General features: G+C 41.4%; 1 protein-coding gene across 1 annotated transcript in view; it reads left to right on the top strand.

Annotated features, from left to right (window-relative positions):
- ADGRG4 (adhesion G protein-coupled receptor G4) overlaps window positions 1-21,438 on the top strand; it is a 39,413-nt gene that overhangs the window by 15,793 nt on the left and 2,182 nt on the right. Inside the window, exons 3-20 of the mRNA XM_075435265.1 lie at window positions 430-513; window positions 964-1,058; window positions 1,386-1,438; window positions 4,371-4,519; window positions 5,428-5,560; window positions 6,068-6,186; window positions 7,241-7,451; window positions 9,810-9,975; window positions 10,099-10,248; window positions 11,116-11,238; window positions 12,957-13,002; window positions 13,879-13,982; window positions 15,400-15,521; window positions 16,334-16,602; window positions 17,836-17,929; window positions 18,904-19,193; window positions 19,745-19,846; window positions 21,264-21,425. Coding sequence (XP_075291380.1) covers window positions 430-513; window positions 964-1,058; window positions 1,386-1,438; window positions 4,371-4,519; window positions 5,428-5,560; window positions 6,068-6,186; window positions 7,241-7,451; window positions 9,810-9,975; window positions 10,099-10,248; window positions 11,116-11,238; window positions 12,957-13,002; window positions 13,879-13,982; window positions 15,400-15,521; window positions 16,334-16,602; window positions 17,836-17,929; window positions 18,904-19,193; window positions 19,745-19,846; window positions 21,264-21,425 — 2,472 coding nt within the window. The remainder of the gene's footprint in view (window positions 1-429; window positions 514-963; window positions 1,059-1,385; window positions 1,439-4,370; window positions 4,520-5,427; window positions 5,561-6,067; window positions 6,187-7,240; window positions 7,452-9,809; window positions 9,976-10,098; window positions 10,249-11,115; window positions 11,239-12,956; window positions 13,003-13,878; window positions 13,983-15,399; window positions 15,522-16,333; window positions 16,603-17,835; window positions 17,930-18,903; window positions 19,194-19,744; window positions 19,847-21,263; window positions 21,426-21,438) is intronic.

The raw sequence follows: 21,438 nt of genomic DNA, 5'->3' as shown, positions 1-21,438 counted from the left end.
TCAATGTTCGCCTCACACGCATTACTGCCTGTTAATCCATTAGCATTCAGTGTTTGACAAATGCCTTTTCCTGAAGGCTGGCACAGGTTACACGAACAAGAAGGGAACAGTTCTTCAACGCAAGAAATGAGAAAAGATAATGTTGTGTAAACTATGGTTTTCCTTGTGATCTAAACTCTGCAAATCCTGTTTCCTCCCTTGTTACGCTGTAATTACCTCCGGAAAAATAAACAACACCACCACGCCCCCCTCCCCAACACAGGCATATTTTCCCCCTTTGCCTCCACCCTGCAGAGGTCTGTGGAATGACAGCAGCTCTTTGTTACGATGACCTTGGCTGAAGGACTCGTACCTCTCACTCACGCAGACTACGATCTTCCTTATTCTTTTGCCACTGTGGATTCTTAGGCCTTTTAATGTTCCTTTCAGCAGGCTGGAGTGAAACATGGTCAACCAGGGCTCCTACGCTGCGCCCGTCACCTCCGACCAGTAGTACCAATGGTACCGTTCCACGTAAGTGCTAAACGAGGCTGTTTTGAATGCTGACTTAGTTGTCACTGACACCCACACCAAACATGTGACAATTTAAGACAGTCACATTTAAGCTATTGCTGCTTAGCAAGGTGTTGTATGTCAGCGGACCCTGCTATCTCTTCCTATGCATTCTTAGCAGGCAGTAAAAGCCAAGTTAGTGCACCCACAAGTATGAGCCACAAATTGTTTGTTAAGCTGTGATAACTTGATCATGTGTTTGGGCCTTTAGGCTCTTTAATAAAATTTCTAGCAATGCAGCAGTGATCTAGACTCGGACACTTGGAGTGTGGGATTTCCCAAAGAGCCTCGGTGACTGTGGGAGTGGGCAACACAACCACGGTTGAAGGGAGGGGTCAGGAGACGAGGAGGAGTGCAGACACCTTCTGTGCAAACTACGGGATGCATCTCACTTACGTTCTCTTCTTCCAGTCAGCTTCTTTAACATTGACATGAACTTTTCTCTCTTCTACAAAACTGAGAGAGCTCCTGATTACTATGATGCAAGGATGCTTCTTGAAAACTGGGTGAGTAGCTTTCTTTTCTCATTCTCATGTGTTTCTAGCCAGTATCAGATGATGAGGACAGCTGGTACAGAATGCAAACTGATGGGACAACACGGAAATGAGTGTCCATTTAACAATATTGTGGTGTTTCAGCATCATGTTATCCAATGCATTTTTAACAGGATAAAATTAAATTCTGATGGAAGGGAAACGTGTTGACATTTTGCAAAAACTTTTAGCTATTTTCATCGGGATTTAGAATTTTGATGACAATTCTAAATTTACAAGCAGGTCTAGATAAAATATCGATAAATCAAGATAATAAAAATGTTATTGTTTTGTTTCCAGTTCAGTATCATATTTACTGGAGAAGAATTTGTTGTGACAAACCTTAAAGTCAGGTAAGCCTCTGGCTGTATAGTGGTGTCACCTTGACCTTCTGTCCTTTAAGCAAAATTGCAGCCAGGTTCCAAATACCCATTTCACAAGTGACCAGTCCCGTGACAAGCGTGTAAGCCAAACCCTCAGATCTGCACAGCTGCAATCATATGGAACACCCACAGTCTGCTAATGGGCTCATTCACCTGAAAATATATATCCTGCCTAATGCAAGGCAAGTAGCTGCCACCAAACTGAGACCTCACTTTTGGCCACATAAATTGGTTCATGATGAAGGTGAAATCTCTGCTGCCTCTGCAGTGCGTGAGCAATGCGCCAGGTGGGCTGATGTATCTGGCATGCCATCCTGGCAATTCAAAAAGCACAGAAATTGGTACTTGCAGGAGACGGAAAGCAGGGCAGAGCGCCAGTGCCTGCAGGGTTCACTCACATCAGTACTGCTGAAGCCCTGTTTCACCAACTGCATGTGAGTGCGAAGGAGTTTAGGGGTCGCGTCCATCTGCAGAGTGAGGGTCGTAGACCTCTGAGGGCTGTCTAGTTTGTGTAAGTAGGCACACACTGGCTCTTGCATGGCAGCGTCTAACGAAAGGATATTATAGTTCCAAACCCCTACTCAGAAACAATAGTTTTTTGCACAAGACTCCTCTATTTCATAACTTTTAGCCCAATCCAGCTGTATTCATATCTGAACTGTGAGCAGCTGAGAGGCATATTTAACAATTCATAAAAGTATCACTTGCACAGACATGGAGTTTTACCATTTTATGCATATTTCGACTTCCTACTTTCCTCTTTGACTTCCACAGTTACTGCTTGCTTTACAAATGACAATACAGTAACACACTGCACTGTTTACATGGGGTGAGTCTGATTCGGAAATCTGTAAGAGAAGAGCAGGTCCCATTCTGGAAGAAGTGTTTTCTGTCAGGGTGCACATCTGCGGCAGCACTTGGTGTTGGCGATTTATGTAGATATACTTGTGCAGAATTCAAGATGACTTCTCTGCTGCAAGGTCTGGCTCACTGCGGTCGCAAGATCTTTATTTTAGGTGATAGCAGAATGAGGCATATATTTATATGCTTACTATGAAATAATTATTATATTCTCTTCTGCTCACAGGAGTAATTATCTACAAAGCCGTGCCTATAAGAGGGCTCATGTATGTAATTTGCTATTTTCTGATTTTAAAACTTACTTTTTCTTATCTCTGCATAGAAGATATAGTAGTTGCCTGGCCTAAATGTTGATAGTATTGTGTTTTGTTGAAATTATTAAATATTGACCTTCAATCTAGTAGGTGTACCCCATGCAAATAGTTTGGCTGGAGAGGCACTGTGTCTCAATAGATACTAATATGTTCTGTGCAGACAAAGGAACGCTGGCTGTGCCCAGCAGTATTCACACGCAGTCTGCTTTGCAATAGCCTTCTGGTGAGCACACTCACTGAGCAGTGTTAGATATAGATCCACTCTGCTCTCTGCATGAGGCAGCATCAAGGCACTGTGAGGTTCTGTTTTATCCTGAGTTACCTCTAGAAATACTGTGAAACAAAGGCTACTCTAGACAGTGAGATCCTAATAACTTTTAAAGGATTTATTTTAATGAGCTCACAGAGCTTCTACTGTTTGCTTTCCCTAAAATCCAAGTTGTGCCAGTTGATTTTAACCAGCTTTTAACTTTTTGTGTCCTTCTATGTGAACTGAAGGTGAAGGTGATGCAGATGTTGCAAAGGTAAGACCCATGGTTATGAACTGGGTTTCCACAGTTCATATTGATTTCATTTTTAGGGTGAGGAGGAAAGATACCCCTCCTTGGTTGTTTTAATTTCAGAGTAAGTGTGGAATCTTTAGTTGTCAAAAACAGAAAAGCACACATGGAGTCAGATCCACAGAAATGCTTGACTTGGGGTATTGTGTTTGAGCATCCAAGGTTTCCCTCTCACACCCCATACCTTGGGAGGCTCAAAGGGCTTCCACGGTCAGCCTGGAGGTTTGCAGTCACTGTAAGAGCTGGCTGTGAGCAGTATCCTTCAGCAGGGCCAGAAAAGCGAGTGGACAGTGCCCAGGAAGTCTGCCAGGATGAATCCTGCACCTCTTCTGCAGGAAATCCTAACCGCCTTCTGACCTCAGGCCAGAAGAGAAAGGAGACCTGGGTGCCCATGACCTTCAAGGGGTTCCAAATGGTTTGCAAAGGCCATGCTGAGTGGGGAACAACTGCATAGAGGCAGGAGGGACTTGGAAACACTTCAAACATCTCAGTCCCAAGGAAATCTCACTCATTAGCCCTCAGTTAAATTAGAGGTCCTCTGAGGGGATCTGCCTACAACTGACAGCTGGCTTCCTTTTTCTGCCATGTCTGAAGCCACTCAAAGATTGAGATACAGTCTTTCCAAACCTCCTAAAGTCACCAAACATAGTTAGCCAGAAGAATAGCTGTTTTGAGGACAAAAAAAAGCTAGAATCCAGTGGAGCTACTGAAAGCATTTAGTTAAATCTCAGTTTTCCAGGGAGCCTTGGAGCCTGCCACCTCAGTTGTACACAGAGGTACTCAGGTACCTCATTGTTTTATGACTAGCTCTCTCCAAGCTTTAAAACATGGTTGAAAAATGCTTACTTGTGACAGATGTGTTCCTTTGCCAAGATAACGTGATTAGGAAATCTTTTGAGGTATTTACCATGAAACTATAAATAGATTCTTGTACCCGTATTGCCAATAATTTGTGCTTTAGAAAGCATTTCCAGTGATAAGGTACTAGCATATGTAAGAAGTGGTGTTTGGTGACATTTGCCATAGGACTGCACTTCTGGTGAACAAAATACATACATAAATTATCCAATTTGATACCATTTTCTGAGTTACTCCTTAATGTTGTAGCCACTTACAATTGTAAAATGTTACAAATATGGTAGCCTTGTTTGTGTATTATATTTGTAGGTACATCTGTAAGGCCATTATAAAGGCCACATCACTTGAAATGCAAGAAGCGCTGAGTCTCAAGATCAAACAGTTGTTGAATGACACTTACAAAGAGGGACCATTATCCCTACATGTGAAACCTGAAGACGTGGCTGTCAAACCAATAGGTAATACTTCATTAAAAGCTCATGGAAGTCCCATGCTTTGTACCTAATTGAAACTTTGTGGTGAGGTTAGGGCTAGAAAACATCCCTACAAGTACCTAGACTGACCTTGTCTGATGCACAAGCTGTAGAACATCATGCAATGACAGCAAGGTCAAAAACCGTAGCTCCAGACAAGTAGAGGTAAGCTACAGCTGGAATCCTGGCGCTGAGGCAGGTCTGAGCATCTTCGCAACAAAGGGAAGGTCAGGCTGATGCGGCTGCAAATCCAGGAGCCCCTGCTCGCAGCCAGTGCCCCAGAGTCTGGCTATCGAGGGGGACCAGAGCTGAACACTGAAACCAAACCCATCGCAGACATTTGCTTAATGCCAGTGCATATTGGATCAAGCCTCAGATGGCAAATAATATTTTTGTTGGTTTGGTTACGATCTCTATGGCTCCTTAAAATACAGAAGTAAGCCAGAGATAAGAGCTAACAGACTGTACCTGAAATTCAAAACCACATTTTATACTCAAGACTGACAAAAGATCAGCTGCAGACACTAGTACTACAAGCCTAGAGGAAAGACATTGATGGGATAATGAGGGGCAGTGTGAAAACACCTTCAGATAGATTAGTCTGCAGGATGTACTGTCATTAAATACAGTTTGTGATGCTGGGGAACTAGCACTTTACCTGAGAACTGAACTTTTCAAACAAAAGAGAAGAAGGTCATAGAAGAACAGGTGAAATATTTAAGCAAAATGTTTTCTTGCAGCCAGTAAACTTGTAAAATATTCCTATCCAGTCTGCAAATTTCAGCACAGTCCCATCAGGAAAGGAGGTCCAGAGAACAGCTGGGTCCCTGGGTGTCGGGGGGACGACAGTCTATTAAATTTTTTTAAAGAGATTTTATGCATTTTCTCTTCAGCACTAACAGATTGTCCAGAAAGCTTTTCACACACAACCTACAAGGGGAATTATTCCTGGCCGCTAACACATCCAGCTACCAAAGCGGAGGTCAGCTGCAGGAAAAACCCTCTGCAGTCTGCTCAAAGGAGTTGGTGAGTGATGAGACCATCTCGTGTTGGTTCCTGAATGGGAAACAGGAGGGAGTTCCAGGCTTTGAGTGATGGGGAACCAGATGGTACTCTGTCACGGCACACAGCAGTGCCACGCCGAGGAAGGTGCCAAGTATACGGGGCCAGTCTAGCACTGACCGCAGGAAAAGAGAGTGTTGCGTCATCTCCATCGCCTGCAGCCAGTGCAAGCCAGTGTAGCAGGAAGATGACTTTCTGCTTGAGCAGGGAGGGGAAACAGATGCACTGTAGCATTTTGTGCCATCCATTCATGGCTCTCTGCCCTCCAGTACCTCAGGATCCGTTTCAAATTGCTCTGGCATTTGGGCTCTGCTCCCACTCTGCTAATTGCGTGCTAAGTCAGATCTGACTTGCAAGTCAGTTTTCAAAATTGGGCTAATTAATTACATTCTTAGATACTTAAAAGGGAAATATGAGGACACCAGTTATATATTTTTGCTTGTAACAACAGACACTGTTTTCATTTTTCAGTGCAATTAATATTGAACTTGAGCAAGCTTTCTGGAAGAAACCAAATATGACTGAATGTAAATTACTTGAAGAACTTCCAATTAATATTTTAGACCTCCATGACATCACCATAACAGAAGGTAAGGCACCAGATACTTCAGTGACACAGTGAATCAAAGAGGAAATAGTTACACTCAGACAATGCTTATGCTGGACATCCGAAGAATTGAAGCGATAAAGTTGTTTTATGTGCATCCTACCCACCTGGTCATCTTAAAGTGTTTTTAATGTACTGAATTTTGCAGGTGCTTCAAAATTCTCTAGCTAGCACTTTGAAGACTTTTCTCAAGTCCTACACTTAGATTTAGAACTAAGTAAATAACTAATGAATAATGTGTCAGGTTTTGCCTGTCTATACTCTCTCTGTTACCACATCGAAGTAGTTTATAATATCTCATACAAAGAAGCACAAATCAGTGTATGCAATTGAAAAGTTTGTGCTGTAATTCATGCAAGATATGAAGTGACCTTTACCACCTGGTTATATCTTTTTGAAGCTATTCCAAACAGTGCAAGTTGTTTGAATACTGAACAAAAACAATACCATAGCTTATCCACCTACTCAGCAGTGGCATCAAATAATAGATCATTGAAAGATATCTGCAGTTGCATACAGTCTGTCTGAGTCCCAGGGTGTAAAACTCTGCTTCTATAAAAAAAATATTGAAGGATGATAGGATGCTGAATGGCAAATACAACAATATCATTCAGAATTTGCTCTTGCTGCTATACCAGTTAAGCAGCATTTGGGGAGAGGGGTGGATCTTGTGTAATTTTGAACTCACAAATGCTAGTAAATGGGACCAAAGTTAAAACTAAGTATTACTTACAGGTAATCTTTATAATCCAAAAGCAGGTGATAATATTCTTATGAAAAGTACATTGTTTTCTTCCTTTGAAATACAGCCTGAGATATCCAGATTTTACTCTGAAGTTTTTGGCAGTTTCATTGACATGCTGAGGGCTTATTGCCTTATCCTTAGGACACAATTTTGTAATAGACCAGAAACATTATGACCATATGGAAAGAGAGGAGAAGCAGACTAACTGCTTGCTTTAATATAGAGACATGTAGCTATATAGCTAGACGTAGAGCTATGCCACATAAATCATCTGTACTTTCTTTTTTTTCAGAGAATGCACAAGATGTTGTACAGCATATTTTATACCTCTTGCCAGATGCAACACTGCACATGGAAGAATTAGAAATCATTGCAAGTAAAATTTCTGATATCATAAGGCTGGCAGATATGAGCAAGACACTTGCAGAGACTATATTGTCTATAATAAACTATATTTTGCTGCAAGAAATAGAAGATCAGAACATTAGAAAAATGACCAATAGGTAAGATAACTGGCCTAGAAGTGGCTTCCTAAGCTAAAATGGCACCGTGCAGTAATTAATTCAGTCTATTAAAATAGCACCACAAGACTTAGCAACTTCTGTACTTGGATCTTAAACACGTTTGTGGTTCTTAGCAGCAGAGATTGATCATTGTGTTGTCAAAGGTGCTTTGACCAGCACCAGTTCTGCAGAAGTCACCATCACGGAGTTGTTCTCTGTGGGCATCTCAGCCTGGAAGCAGACCAGGGAGGCTGCCTAGCTGCCATCTCATCTCAGAGGTGATCTCGACAGCTCAGCAGTGAGGTCTGTCAGGGGGTCAGCCTGGAGACATGTATCTGTTCCACCAGCACACCAGGCTGGAGTGCTCTACCTGTGCTGACAAAGGATTTTCAAACATAGCTATTCAATGTTAGACTTCAAAATCTACATTTAGGATCCTACATCCATTATGTGATTCTCACACATACTAAAACTGAGGTTGCTAGATAACTTTAAAACCAGCTCTCTCCTTTGAGATCTTAAAGGTAACTCAGCTACCTGGTTTTGAAATGTCTGGCTTCCATGGCTGAGCAGAGCACTGTTCAGAAAAATACTGCTGGCCTTTACAAAGGCAAATGCAAGTATACAGAGTTTAATCATTTCTGATTCAGGCAAGACAGCTTACCCACTTCTCACTGCATGGCCTGAACCTCCAAATAGGAAAGATTATTCTACTTTTCACTGGCAAATTCGACGCTAACCAACAGTGTAAGAGATGCGGTGTTCATCATATTAAACAGTCTTTCAGCATCTCTCATTTTAAAGACTGTGCCTATCTGCATTTTTCTCTCACTTAATGTAAAACAACATTTTAATAGGAAATATTAAAATAAGAAATATCAAAAGCAAGAAAAATGAACTTTCCACCTAAGTTCTAGGTGGAGCATAGAGTATGCTACAGCCCTGTTGTTTGTACTGGACAACTATGCATTGCCTTTTCAAACTCAGGAGTCCACAAGGAGGAGTAGCCAAAAATAGGTTAGAAAATCTGCCAGAGAGAAAGCATTGAGTAGCACCATGATCTTTGTGGCTGTATGCTCGCTCTGCAGTGTGTGGAGAGGGAGCTGTGACAGCTGCCAGCACTCAACACCTCTGCCTTCTCAAATAGGCTGTGGGGTTTTTTAAGTGAAATATCCATTACTTTGAATTCTCCTCCTATGAAATGTGAGGTTTTAGGGACAAGGATGATATTCTAATATGCTCTGGATTTCTGATCCTTAGTGGAAATAAGTTTGGTATGTACAAATTGTGGTAACAACATCTTCACAGTTTTTGTGGACAGGAGAATCCTAGGTATTTTGATTTTTCCATAAATCAGACCTCAAAAGGGCACGACCACTGTGATGACACCTGATGAGTGCTAGCAGGATATCCTCACAAGGGCTGTTACGCTCCTTCCTTCAGGCCTCAGGAGAAACTTTGGATCCCTGATATTTTGAGAAAGTTGAACTCCAGACTTTGCAGCTCTAGGGCAGCTATGGCTGAAAGGATCCCATGGGGGTCCTTGTGTGTCTGGGACCAATGGTCCATGAAGATAACACCAGACCAAAGAAGGACAGGAAGGTCTTCCTTTAGTCCATCAGGGCCAGGTCTTCCTTTAGTCCATCAGGGCCAACTGTCTTACACATTTTCAATAGAGTATTATCCCTTCCTGCATACTGCTGAATAGCTGTAAGGGAGGACAAACAAGATGTGAAGCTGTCTCTGACTCTTTTCATATCCATGAGCATTAAACAACCCTAATTTGCAGAAAGCCTGTGAAATCCCCATCCTCAGAGATATTCAGAGCTTTACTGGACAAGACCCTGAGCAAACTGACCTACCTTTCAAGTATGCCCTGCCTGGGGGAGGTGGGATGTTGGGTCACAGACCTCCAGAGCTCCTTTGCAGACTAAATTATTCTGGGTCTGATATTTCACCTGAAGGTACAATTACATGATTGCAGATAATCAAATTGGTAGGTTTTACAAGTTATTGCCTTCCAGATGAAATGCAGTATTGGACTGGGTGTGAATTTTGACTCAGGTCTTCCCAGAACCACCTCCTGTTGTTCCCACAGGATTGTATCTTCCACCTGCCAGAGTTTTGGCTTACTCAAACATGCTAACTCAATTGCTTGCCGTCACCTGACCCTGTGCCAGACAAAATGCCGTCTACCCCAACACAGACCCATTCTGCTCTAGAGATTGCCCCTTCTGATCATAAATCAGAGCAGAGATTTTTAGTTGATTGTCTCCTGACTGCCTGTTATGAAGCCAGGAGAACATTTCAAGAGATGTATCTTTTTTTTTTTTTTCTTTGCTGTTGCTCTTGGTAAAGTATCCTGAAGACAACTGAGGAGATAGGCTATAAGGTGATTTACACAGAAAGAAATATGTCAGTCATAACCACTTCCTTGGCTTTGCTGGTGATGCGTTCAGATCCCAGAGTGTTTGGAGGACTGGCCTTCGGCGTTACTTCCTACGACAGAGGTGTGGATCTCAAGGTAAGAACAAAGTATCACCTCAGGGACCACTGACTAAACTAGACAACCCTCCTGCTATTTTGTACTGTTGTGTGTGTGACTTGAGGAGGGCAGCTCTGAGCATCCCATCTCTCTCTCCTGCAGGTCAATGTTCAAGAAAAACCTTTCAAAAAGGCCCTGGCCTCTGTGTTTTTGCCGAAATCACTGAGGAAATTCTTAGGGATTGAGCATGCTGACCCAGACAAGCATTCAAAGATCCAGTTTAAGTTTTTTGGCACTACTTCACTCTTTGCGGTAACTATGACTTCTAACAAATGCTAACATGGCAGTAATCGGTTCAGCTGTTCTTACTGAGTACAAAAAACAAATCCCAATAGCATCATCCCTTCTGGGCACAGTTAGCATCAGGCTGACGGAGCACTAAGAAATACGCAGGGAAAATGTACCCAGGCAACAAAACCTTCTCTCTAGCAATGGTTCTTTGAGACGTATCTGTAGACTTTAGATATTTTGTTCATTTTCTGTAGATGATGTTTTATTCCAATACCGCTCTTCTGTAGGAAAATAACATACCGTAATCTTCGTCTGATAGTAAGCTCTTGCTTAAGGAACGTGCACTGTACATCTCAAATATCATGAAAATAATTTCAAGATTTATGTCTCCATTAAAACAATGGCAGTACTGATATACAGCGTTTAGGACTATTCTAGTATTTGCTATGTTTTCTTAACTCGGGGTGGGGGGTGAGTGTAATTAAAAAGCGAGACGTATCTTTTGGTATGACGGAGCATACAGTGTGCTGAACGATGCTTTTCACACAGAAGAAGCATTCACAATTGTGTCTACTGTCTAATGAGCTTAATGATGTGCAACTGGATGTTTTGATGTACTGAAATGATTATACAGCTTCCTCAATGCAGCTGATGCAGCTGAAACTCTGTTCTGCTTCAGCTGATGTAGAGACTGTCCCTGAATTTGTAACTAACTACATTGGCTAATGAAGTAGCAAGCAGCTAAACTACATCAGGCACCCCACGGTGTTTAGCTGATCACCGTTTCTAAGAAATACCATTTTTAAAAAATGGAAGCAGGGAAGAGCAAGATTGCTGGTAACTGAAATGAGTTGGAATTTTTTGCATGTGTGTACTTTTCCACTGCAGGATGACAGTTTAAAGAAGGAGAGGTTGAATACTTATGTTGTGAGTGCCAGCATTGAAAACGCATCAATTCAGAACCTTAATGAGCCTGTGACTATTACTTTTCAGCACATAGACCAAAATACGGTAGGATGTATTCATTTCATCAGACACACGTTGAAGTAGAGCCTATTTCACTTAGCCTTACAATGAACTGGCAACAGGACAAATAAGCTTAAAACATTTTGCTGCCTGACCTCTCCATGATATATCAACCAAAACATTGACAGACCACATAGATGTCAGTGTTTAATTCCTGCGGGTTAATAAAGCTTGTGTCTCCACTCGAAATCCATGCTTAGCAGCAAGGGATGTTTTCCTTGTTTTGATCTGGACAATTTTTTTTTAAGGAGAAGTTTATTTGCTAAAAAATGGCAGGTTTTGGATTTGACTGAAATGATTTGCGATTGCTTTGAATTCATCAAATTGTTTTAGTTATCAAAAGAGGTAAATTTAAAAAAAAAAACAAAACATTGCATAGATGTTTTCAAAATTATTTTGCTTAGTTTTGTTTCAAAATGATGTTTCAAAACTAAAATGTATCCTGAATTACATTAAAATGGGCACAGGTCAAATGTGTTCACCAAGTTCCACCTTAGCATTTGCCAATGTTTATGGTCCAGCCTCCACATGAATATATTGCAAACCCAGGGCAGAACAAAATTATTCAATAAAATGAATTCGATTAAAGTTCAAGTGAATGAGATCTTGAAAATGCTGCTGTCATGGTAATATGCTCTATCCATTCAGTTCTAGCAAATAGTATGTACCCAGAAATTTAATCTAGATATCCTCTCTCTTCTGTCGTTTTTACTCCACCAGGCCATCTGGCACCTCTCAGATTTTTTTTCTCAACCTTTTTAAGATATCCTAATTAAATATTTAATGAGATACCATCCTAACCTACATCATTGGCACTCTGCCTAATTATATTTGATAGTCTACAGATCACACGTCTTAACAGCTTATCTGTTAGGGTGGCTTCCTGTAAGCTCTGTGCTTTATTAAACTTTATTAATAATAAACGAAAATGAATCTGTGCCTTGGGAAAGTTTGCTGCAGCATTACGAGTAATAAACTAGAATGTCCCCAAGAGAAAACATTGCATTGAATACCCATTTAAGTCTGTTCAGCTGTTTGCAATATGCAGGCAAGCTTTATTTTCTCTTAGGTGTCTTCCCCGCCTGGTTTGAGAGAGAGGAAACACTGAAATTCTAAAATAAATGTTTTCTTGTGTAGAGAATAGTTTGGGGTTTTTCATTGTATAAAATTTCAGGTTGTTATTCTAGGTCTTAGTCATAACTGTTTAATTTCACCAGTAATTTGGTATGACATCTCAGAGACCACATGAAGCCAACGAGATCAGACATAGGAATCAGTTTAAGCTGGATAACTTGTCAGATTTTCTGCTGTCCTTAAAATACAATACAAGATAAAAGAAGACTGGTAAAACTGAGAAAATCACTGACTCCCAGGATTTCCCTTGGTAAAGGGAAAATTGAGACCCTCTGCTGGTTTTCAGTGCCGTGGATGAGATGGCCGACATCCCAGCTGGTTCCCAGTGACCATGTGCCCAACTGTCCCTGCTCTGCTGGCATCTCCAGTGACCCACAGACTCTCTGCAGCACCACCGTGCCAATCACTGCAGAGATGAGTGGGCTTTCTTGTCGAGCAGTAGAGGGGAAATCAAATCAAACTGCCTTCGTTATAAACCCTGATTACAGGCAAGATGCACCGTCTGCAAGTGCAGGCAGTGTACAGATGTACTGAATAAACGTCACAGCCTCCTTTTTCTCTGCTTTCAGGGTAGTGCAGCAGTGCACTGTGTCTTTTGGGACTTTCAGGAGAACAGTAAGTGTTATTTACAGACCTGCCACGCTTCCTCTGTCACCAGCCTCACAGAGCCTTTGACTCCTTGACATTGCAGCTTGAAACTTTGAGGCTGTCCTGTTGAGTCTGTGTTGCTGGTTTCCATTGCTGTTGGTACCTCAGCAATCAGTGTAAATACTAGGGGATGTGTGTCTGGCATTGTACAGTGCTGCATCTACATGAATAAGAAAACTTATCCTCAGAAAAAAGCAGAAATGCAATGAAACATTAGATTAGTACTCACGGTTACTTCAGGGAAGTCAGTGGGGGCTTTGCTGTGGTCAAGTCTTCAATATGGCTCAGACAGTTAACAAACACAGAAAGATAGTTGCGTGTTGGGTTAACTCAGCTCACTTGGGAGAGGTTTCCTCTGCAATTATTGGTGCCAGAATATATGTATTTTTTAAATCAGAAGCTTAGCTTTTGAATATGTCATACATGCCACCTAAGTAGGGTCATAAATTTAATTTCACCAGGGAAGATCTGGCTTTTTCAGTGCTACACTCTGCCTAAACAAATCCTCTGCCCTGTAAATATTTCTTGCCTTCTGTGTTTCCACACCCTGCAGCATCATCTAGTCCAGCACACTTTTCCTTACCTTCCTGCTTTCTCTGTGTGCGGGTGTGTAAATGACTTTAAATATTTCTTCATTCCACCAATGGCTTTCATCCAAGTTTTGAGGTTCTCAGGCAACTATATAAGATGTGTTCCTGTGTGAAATCTCACTTGAGTGCTGCTAAATGACCCTGCAATCTGTACTAACTTGAGCTCATATTCACACATTCTGAATGCTGCAGAGCTATAAATGACTGAGCATGACTAACTCTGCTTAAAAATCCTTTTTTCTCTATTACACAGATGGACTGGGTGGTTGGAATACATCGGGGTGTGAAATGGAATATACAGATATGAATTACACAATCTGTTTTTGTAACCATCTTACCCATTTTGGAGTCCTACTGGTAAGTACTCTGTGAATCATCTCCAAAAAAGTCCCGTGGCACCCAACAAAGTCATCACTGGTTTTGGGGAGAGATGGGAGATTCGTATCTATACAAGCTGTTAGAGATCTGCAATTTTTGCCAAAATCAGTAATAACAAACAAAACAGGTATAATAAGTTTTATGGTATAAAGTCCTCTAAATGTCACTTGCTTCAAGGCAAATTCATTTTACAGATGCAGTTTGTACTTCCTTGCAATGTAACTTCATCAATGTTAATGTGTTACTTGCTGTGTTGGAAATACTGTGTTAAATTTATTACCTGCCAGTGGCAACTACTGACATTACATCTTTCTGAAAGTTTTATCTATGCTCTATCAGAAAGGGAAATTTAATATAAATACAGGAGATGGAATTAACTATCGTCTCTTATCTGTAGGGCAGAAAAGGCAGCAGTATTTTAACACAGAGAAAACTGCCTCTAAAAGATGAATGTCAAAAAATGGGATGACTGCCTGAGAATGGGCTGCAACAAATGCAAAGTGATAGGCAAGCTGAAAGCAAACTGATTAGATTACAATTGTCTAATCCCAGTCGGATATAACCAGTTGGATGGAGTAAGGCCCCCGCTTCGCCTTTGGATGCTTGCCCAGCTTCCCAGAGAGGTCAGCATCACCCTGCTCCCAGAGGGGCACAAAAGAGTAAAAATGTGACTTCTACAGGAAGGAGTTTAGATGTTACAGGTTTCAGACAACTTGCTAAGGTTTCCATTCAAGCAAAGAGAATCCAGTCTGATTTTAAGATCACACCTCTCCTGCACTGCCACTTTCGTTATCAGCACAGTCACAAGCATTTAACAGCCGTGCCAATTGTACATCAGAGACGTAGGTTACTAGTCTGAGGATCGAAGTTTCACCAAACAGAAGAGAAACCATGGCAGGGAACAAGAAAATCCTCTCTGTGTCACCACTGGCAGCAGCTGTGGAGGAGCAGGGCCCAGCCTCCCAGCTGACTGCTGCAGAGGGACGCTTTCTGGACATGGAGGATCCTCCCACACTCCAAGACATTTAGCTGGTTTGTGCAGTTCCCACGGGTGGCAGCTGCCATTGAAACAAAGTAGAGTTTCTCTTACAAAGTGAACTCCCAGTGGAATAATTTGGGCAAGATCCTGGAATCCTTATAGAATTTGTGGTTTCTGAAACACAGCTTTTCTATCTTCACAATTTATTACTGGGTGCTTTAAATACTGCGTATTTTTACTAGTTTGGATATTCTGTAGGACTATGCAATAAGAAACACATCAAAATATTAATGGAAACCCTCCAGGAGTAGCAGTAAGCAGAACAGAAATAGATTTCTTTATCAATGTGAAAATGTGGAAAGCAATTTTCTTTATCTGTTATGGCAAACAACTCTGACTCTTTATCTTGTAACATAGGACTTGTCCCGGACAGAGATAGATATCATACATGATCGTATATTAACTCTGATAAGCTATGCAGGATGTGGTGCTTCCTCCCTTTTTTTGGGTATAACACTGGTGACGTATCTAGCCCTTGAGTAAGTTTGATCCTTTTTCTTATATTGCTTTTAATATTTTAGCAACAATGAATTTGCAGTAACTATCAGCATATTTGGTAATATTTGATGCTGTTATGAATAGGAGGCAAGAGTGAGAGCTGACAGTATAAATAGTGCTTTATTTTGTCCTGTGACTGTGATGAAGTAAGAGGGATTCAAATCCTCATGCTTCAATACAAGAACTAGTCTGAGCTGTTCAGCAACTTCTGTGTTCCTAAATTTCTGTCATTTCATAAATTTACCTGTCGACATGAGTAAGATATCCTGTCAAGAACTGGGAAGATTCCCTGTATATAGATTGTACATTGGATGATATCAACAGTGAAATAGGGAAACTTAGTTTCTCTTAGTTTCTCTTCTCTTGCTCTTGGTCTTTCTTGTGTTTTGTGCTTTAGGATAGGTTTTGTTTTATGCTGTATGTGCCAGTAGCTGCTGGCATGATAGGGTCCTAGAGTTAGGTAACGGTGGGTACTTTAATAATCCAGTAATACAGCAATAACAATAATATTCGATGCAGTGGTAAAAACATGATATTAAGTCTGTCTCTCCTCCACCAAGCGTGAAAAACCTAGCAGGTCTCCCTGTATATAGAAGCTCTGCTTTTTCAGGCTGGGAGATCTGTTTCAAAAACCCACTAGTGATATATAAAACACCAATGCAGGGTGTCAACTTACACCACAAGAAGCCAATTTATAACATGCCAAATACATATTTGTGCTACTTTGCATTAGTGAATGCACCCAGCACAACTCATGCAGTGATCACCTTGTGGACTTTCCCCTTCTTTTTAGAAAACTGCGGAAAGACAACCCTTCAAAAATCCTGCTCAATCTTTGTGCCGCACTGCTGATGCTGAACGTGGTCTTCCTCACCAATTCCTGGCTGTCCTCATTCAACCAGCCAGGTCTCTGCATCGCCGTGGCCGTGCTCCTTCACTATTTCCTTCTTGCAGCTTTCACGTGGATGTGCCTGGAGTCTGTTCAGTTTTACTTGGCTCTTGTCAAAGTTTTCAATGTTTATGTCCCAAAGTACATATTCAAATGCTGTATTGCTGGCTGGGGTAAGTAAGCAGATTTCTCCTCTGCTTCTGTGCTTGTTAACTTCTCTAAGATAGGAGCATGTCTGCAAAAGTTAGTTAGGATACCGAACTAGTAGAAATGTGGTGCACACCCTGAGCCGTAAGGATGGATTTCTTCCCCCAGCCAGGTTCAGCTTATGTTTCTTCTGCCCAGCGAGACATTAACAGAAAGTGCCCGTTTCTCCCTGCACAGAGTCACATGCAAGGAAAGGCAAAAGCGGGTGTAAGGAACTGCTTTCCCTACCCCTCCTGCTCTTTACAGAAACGATTTATCATGGTACCTCACATCAGTGGGTGTGCCTGAGGAGGTACGAGCTGCCCACAGCCTTCACGCCAGCACTGGTGATGCTCAGAGGGGATTCTGATCTTCTTCTCCAGGCCTCATGTCCTTACCTGCCATTCTATGCATGATTGCCCCGTAGGGGGTGGGTTTGGCTTTCATTCATAGCTCTTCCTGAGGACTTCACTGATTCACCTTTCCTCTAAGCACTGAGCATCAGAGAATTGTTTGGGAGAAACATAACAAAACGTACCCAAAATGCTGGCTCAGCTGTTAGAAAAGGTATTGTCAGAGGCACTGGCTCAGAGCAGAATTTAGTCTGTATTTTTTGGGTCGCCATTAGATACTGTTTTAATGGGTTTTTTAGGCTTTTCAATAGCGTGCAGAGTATCATCATCTCTGTCCTTAGATCTGATGTCGCATATAATTGTTCTCAGGGGCAGCCATCCATGATGGTCTTGTTGGCGGCAGCCATTCTCAACAGAAAAGCCAGAACTGAAAGAAATATGTGAGATGGGAAATGAGTGGAAGGGAAGACTGATAAAACACTGTCTGGAAAATGTCTGTCTCTATCAGATCTTCACACAAAATGCTGTGGTCTGCTTATCTTTTGCCTCTGCTTTTTGTAATAATCAGTTGGTTTTATTTTGCCAGATTGGATCCCTTCTGGAGATGTTTGAACACTCACAAACATTCTGCAAACACAGATATTTTTATGCCTACTCATTTGTAATTTACATAAATAAGGAGATTAAACCCGCTATGCCACCCATTTAATTAGACTCGTTTCAGAAGGAGCTTTAGGGGTAGACTTTGATCCTAAGATGTGCATGTCTGCTGTAATTACTCATCAGAGATTATCTGACATCTTTCCATAGTCTCGAATTTTTTCTTTTTAATCTAAATACCTCTTTTTCTCTTGCCTTCCATATTAGGAATGCCAGCTATTGTAATTACTATCGTGGTCATTATAAACAAAGACTTCTATGGCAATGGATCACATTCTGAGAGCAATCCATTCAGCAATTTGTAAGTGTAATACTTCAAGTTTTTTGATGGTCACAGGAGTATCTTATGAATACAAGAAATAACCAGAAGGCTACAACTTCTCTCTTGCTTTTGCCTTTTCTCCCCCATCATAACCCACTCCTTTTAGTGGTTCTGGTTCATTGGATCATTGTGGATGTATGGCTACTGCATGGAAGAACTCTCACATCAGTGGATTGGGCTTGAGGACAGGGAGGCCTTCTGCCAGTCAACTCTTTCTTTACATGGCATATTAACTCATTCTGGTAAAACCTAAAGGCAGAATAATTGCTCTAGTATTTTGCATGTTTGCTTCTGGTTTTTTAATATTTGTTCACATCACTGTCTCTTCATGAGTTCAAATTCTTTTATTTAAACACTGCATTCTTTCACCCTTTTTTAGAAGGGTTTTATAGCAAAGAACGCTTCCATTTTTTCACCTGATTTTTCTTTAGTACAATCTCATCACTTGTTGGTGAAGATTACCTGGAATATTTTAATTCTATCCCACCAGAGAGGCAAAACACAGCCATGACACCTCAGAGGGAAAATAGTTACCCATCTTTAGCAAAAAAGCAGTAAAACTCACTACTTTATGCCTGAGGAAAAGCTAACCAGTGCTCATCTCTGTGCCATACTATTGTTTAAACTCCAAACTGAGTCGTATTTAACTTGGTTTTCGTAAGGCAGTGTGTCTTTGTGTGTATACATTATTAAGTTGAGAAACAATGGTCAGGTTTATCTGAATTAGGCAGAGATATTAAAGTCTCAAAGTTATTGAATTTCTATAGCATCCATAAAAAAGGCAAGTAGACAGATTCTACAAATGTCCTCACTGAGGGAAAGTAATGGGCGTTAGCGAATGCCCCTTACTAGGTATTGGAGAACCATACGGGAGATTTGTTTTGGATACCCAGCCTCATTACTTTCACTGCTCACAAAACTCCTTATTGAATACAGACCTCCCTTTCTTGCAGTTGCTGGATTCAAGAGAACGTAGTGTTTTACATCTCCGTTGTGGCCTATGTCTTCATAATATTTTTGACAAATACAGCCATGTTCATTACTGTTCTTCTTCAAATCCACTCTGTGAAATCAAGGACACAAAAGAGATCCGGATTGTGGAAACGGGGTTTTCTCCAGGACCTCAAAAGCACTTTCAGCTTGATGTTCATTTTGGGCTTAACTTGGGGCTTTGTCTTTTTTGCCTGGGGAGCAGTGAGGATATTGTTCTTGTATCTCTTCAGCATTTTTAACACCTTGCAAGGTAATTTCTGAATGGAGTACTGCTATAAATACAACCGTTTAGGGCTGTGGAATAGAAATAAATTTGTAACATCATGTAATTCAAGCATGGGGGAAGAGGAGTGCTCATATAGCTTTTGTGTTACTGTGTTCAGCTATTTTAATAGGAAAGCTCCATTGCAGTGGGATGATAGTGTTGTTCAGATAGTATTGCTGTGATAGATATACTATTAAAGACATGAATTCATGCCTTTGAAACATAAGTCCCAGTAAATGCATCTTTTCAGGAGCTGGCACAATCCCTTTCATGTGGGCATAAAAATGGTTGATAGAATCTACAGTGACTTGCAGCTTATTCTTACACCAAACCTGCAACAATCTCTCCCCATTACCTTTTTTTACGCACAAAAGACTCAGTGCAATTCTGTGCCAACATGATGCTGGCCCAGGGACACCCTCTCTGCCCGTACATCACATACTGGTAACTGAGTGGCATACAAAAAGTAAAGAAAAGGGAGAGTGCATTGGAGAACCCACCCGAAAACCTCTGGATTTCTCTTCTTACTTCTTTAGGGTTCTTTATCTTTGTGTTTCACTGCCTAATGAAGGAAGAAGTAGTGAAGCAGTGTCGAGTACACTTTTGCTGGGGACGATATCATCTGAGTAATTATTCTGGTAAGCACTGAGGGATTTTGGTTAGCTTGACTCATAAGTCTTTGCCTGCTACAGGTGTCACATTTGTTCTTACATTAAGAAATAAGGCTCCATTCAATAGCCTTTCTGCATTGCATTGGATAATTGTTCTTTAATAGGTCTTCATCCTCTTCCATTAACTTCTTATATGACATGATGATGGGGTGACAGCATGCAGTAAAAAATGTAGATTTCAGAAAAAGATTTCAGCTTGGTCTATAATTCTGTTCTCACATGCCATTCAGTGTTCCCTTATGTGAGCTATGTTTCTGGTGGCCTTCCAGTCTTCATAAAGCTGAGATTCAGAAATTTATGCAGGATATTGGACATACTAGTAGCTATTTTTTATGCTCAGGAGCTGAGTTTGCTCAGCCTGGGAAGGAGAAGGGAGATGTAATTGTTGTCTTTGGCTGTCTGAGGGGTGGTTATAGAGAAGAGACAGACTCTTCTCAGAGGTGTGCAGCAAGAAGACAAGAGGCAATGGACACAAGTCGCAGCTATGGAAATCCCCATTATTTATAAGGAAACACATTTTTTTCATAATGAGGGTAGTTAAATAGGTGACAGTGGCCCAGAGAGACAATGGAGAGAGTCTCTCTTCTTGGAGAGTCAAAATTTAGCTGGACGGGTGCCTGATCAACCTGATCCAAGTCTGGGCAGGAGGTTGGAGTGAAGACCCCCAAAGGTCTCTCCCAACTTAAATTATTCTAAGATTCTGCTATCTACCAGCTCAGCAAGAAATAGCATATGCTTTGGCTTATTCTTGATGTAGATTTTTCACATAAATTGGGAAGAACTGAATAACATCAGTACCTCTGTGTGTCTATCAAAATTAGCTGACATAAAGAATCGGTATGACCAAGGAGAAGCTAACTCAATTTAGCCTTTTCAGGAAGCCAGCCTGAAAATCCCATATGAACATACATGCCCTGTATGGAGCAGTCTTGTACATTGTGCGCTGCCAAGGAATGTGTCCCTTTCCATTTGCAGAGGGGGAATTCAGCTCTAAGTAGCACACAGAGTACTCTCCCTTCAGCATGAGCCAGCTCGATGGTGTACAATACACCAAGGGTAAGGCTGCCATTCCTGTCCTTTGTGTACCTCCTGTCTTCTTTGGTGTGACCTTATCCAAATTAGCATTGCTATATTGGGTCCCTAAAGGGAAACAGAAGACTGCATTGCTGGTATCCAGCCCCACCTGCACAAGTGTGACGGAGCTAGTGTAAAAATGAGCAGCAGGAACTGTGCATTGTGCTGCACGGAGACCCACGGCTTCAGGGCAGGTACAAGGATGGCACAAGAAGCAAGCACAGACCTTTCTCCTCCCTGGTCTCTAGTAGTTTGAGATGTGACACCCGTACCAAATTTTATTTCTGTGCCTTCCATTCTCTGATTTCAGACTGGAGTAGGTCAGGTGCAACTGCTGGATCTACACCAAGGCGTTTAAACCACAAATCACCATCCCAGGCTTTGTGGAGTCTACATTCTAATGGAACAAGTTCAACTTTCAATGGCTCAGATTTCCTCCCCGGGACTTCTCTGGATATAAACTTTAGGACTGGTAAGAAAAACAG

The sequence above is a fragment of the Opisthocomus hoazin genome, chromosome 14 (genome assembly GCF_030867145.1).
Source record: "Opisthocomus hoazin isolate bOpiHoa1 chromosome 14, bOpiHoa1.hap1, whole genome shotgun sequence".
Classification (NCBI taxonomy): domain Eukaryota; kingdom Metazoa; phylum Chordata; class Aves; order Opisthocomiformes; family Opisthocomidae; genus Opisthocomus; species Opisthocomus hoazin.
The sequence above is the reverse complement of the archived record's forward strand: the minus strand, read 5'-3'. Positions and strand labels throughout refer to the sequence as shown.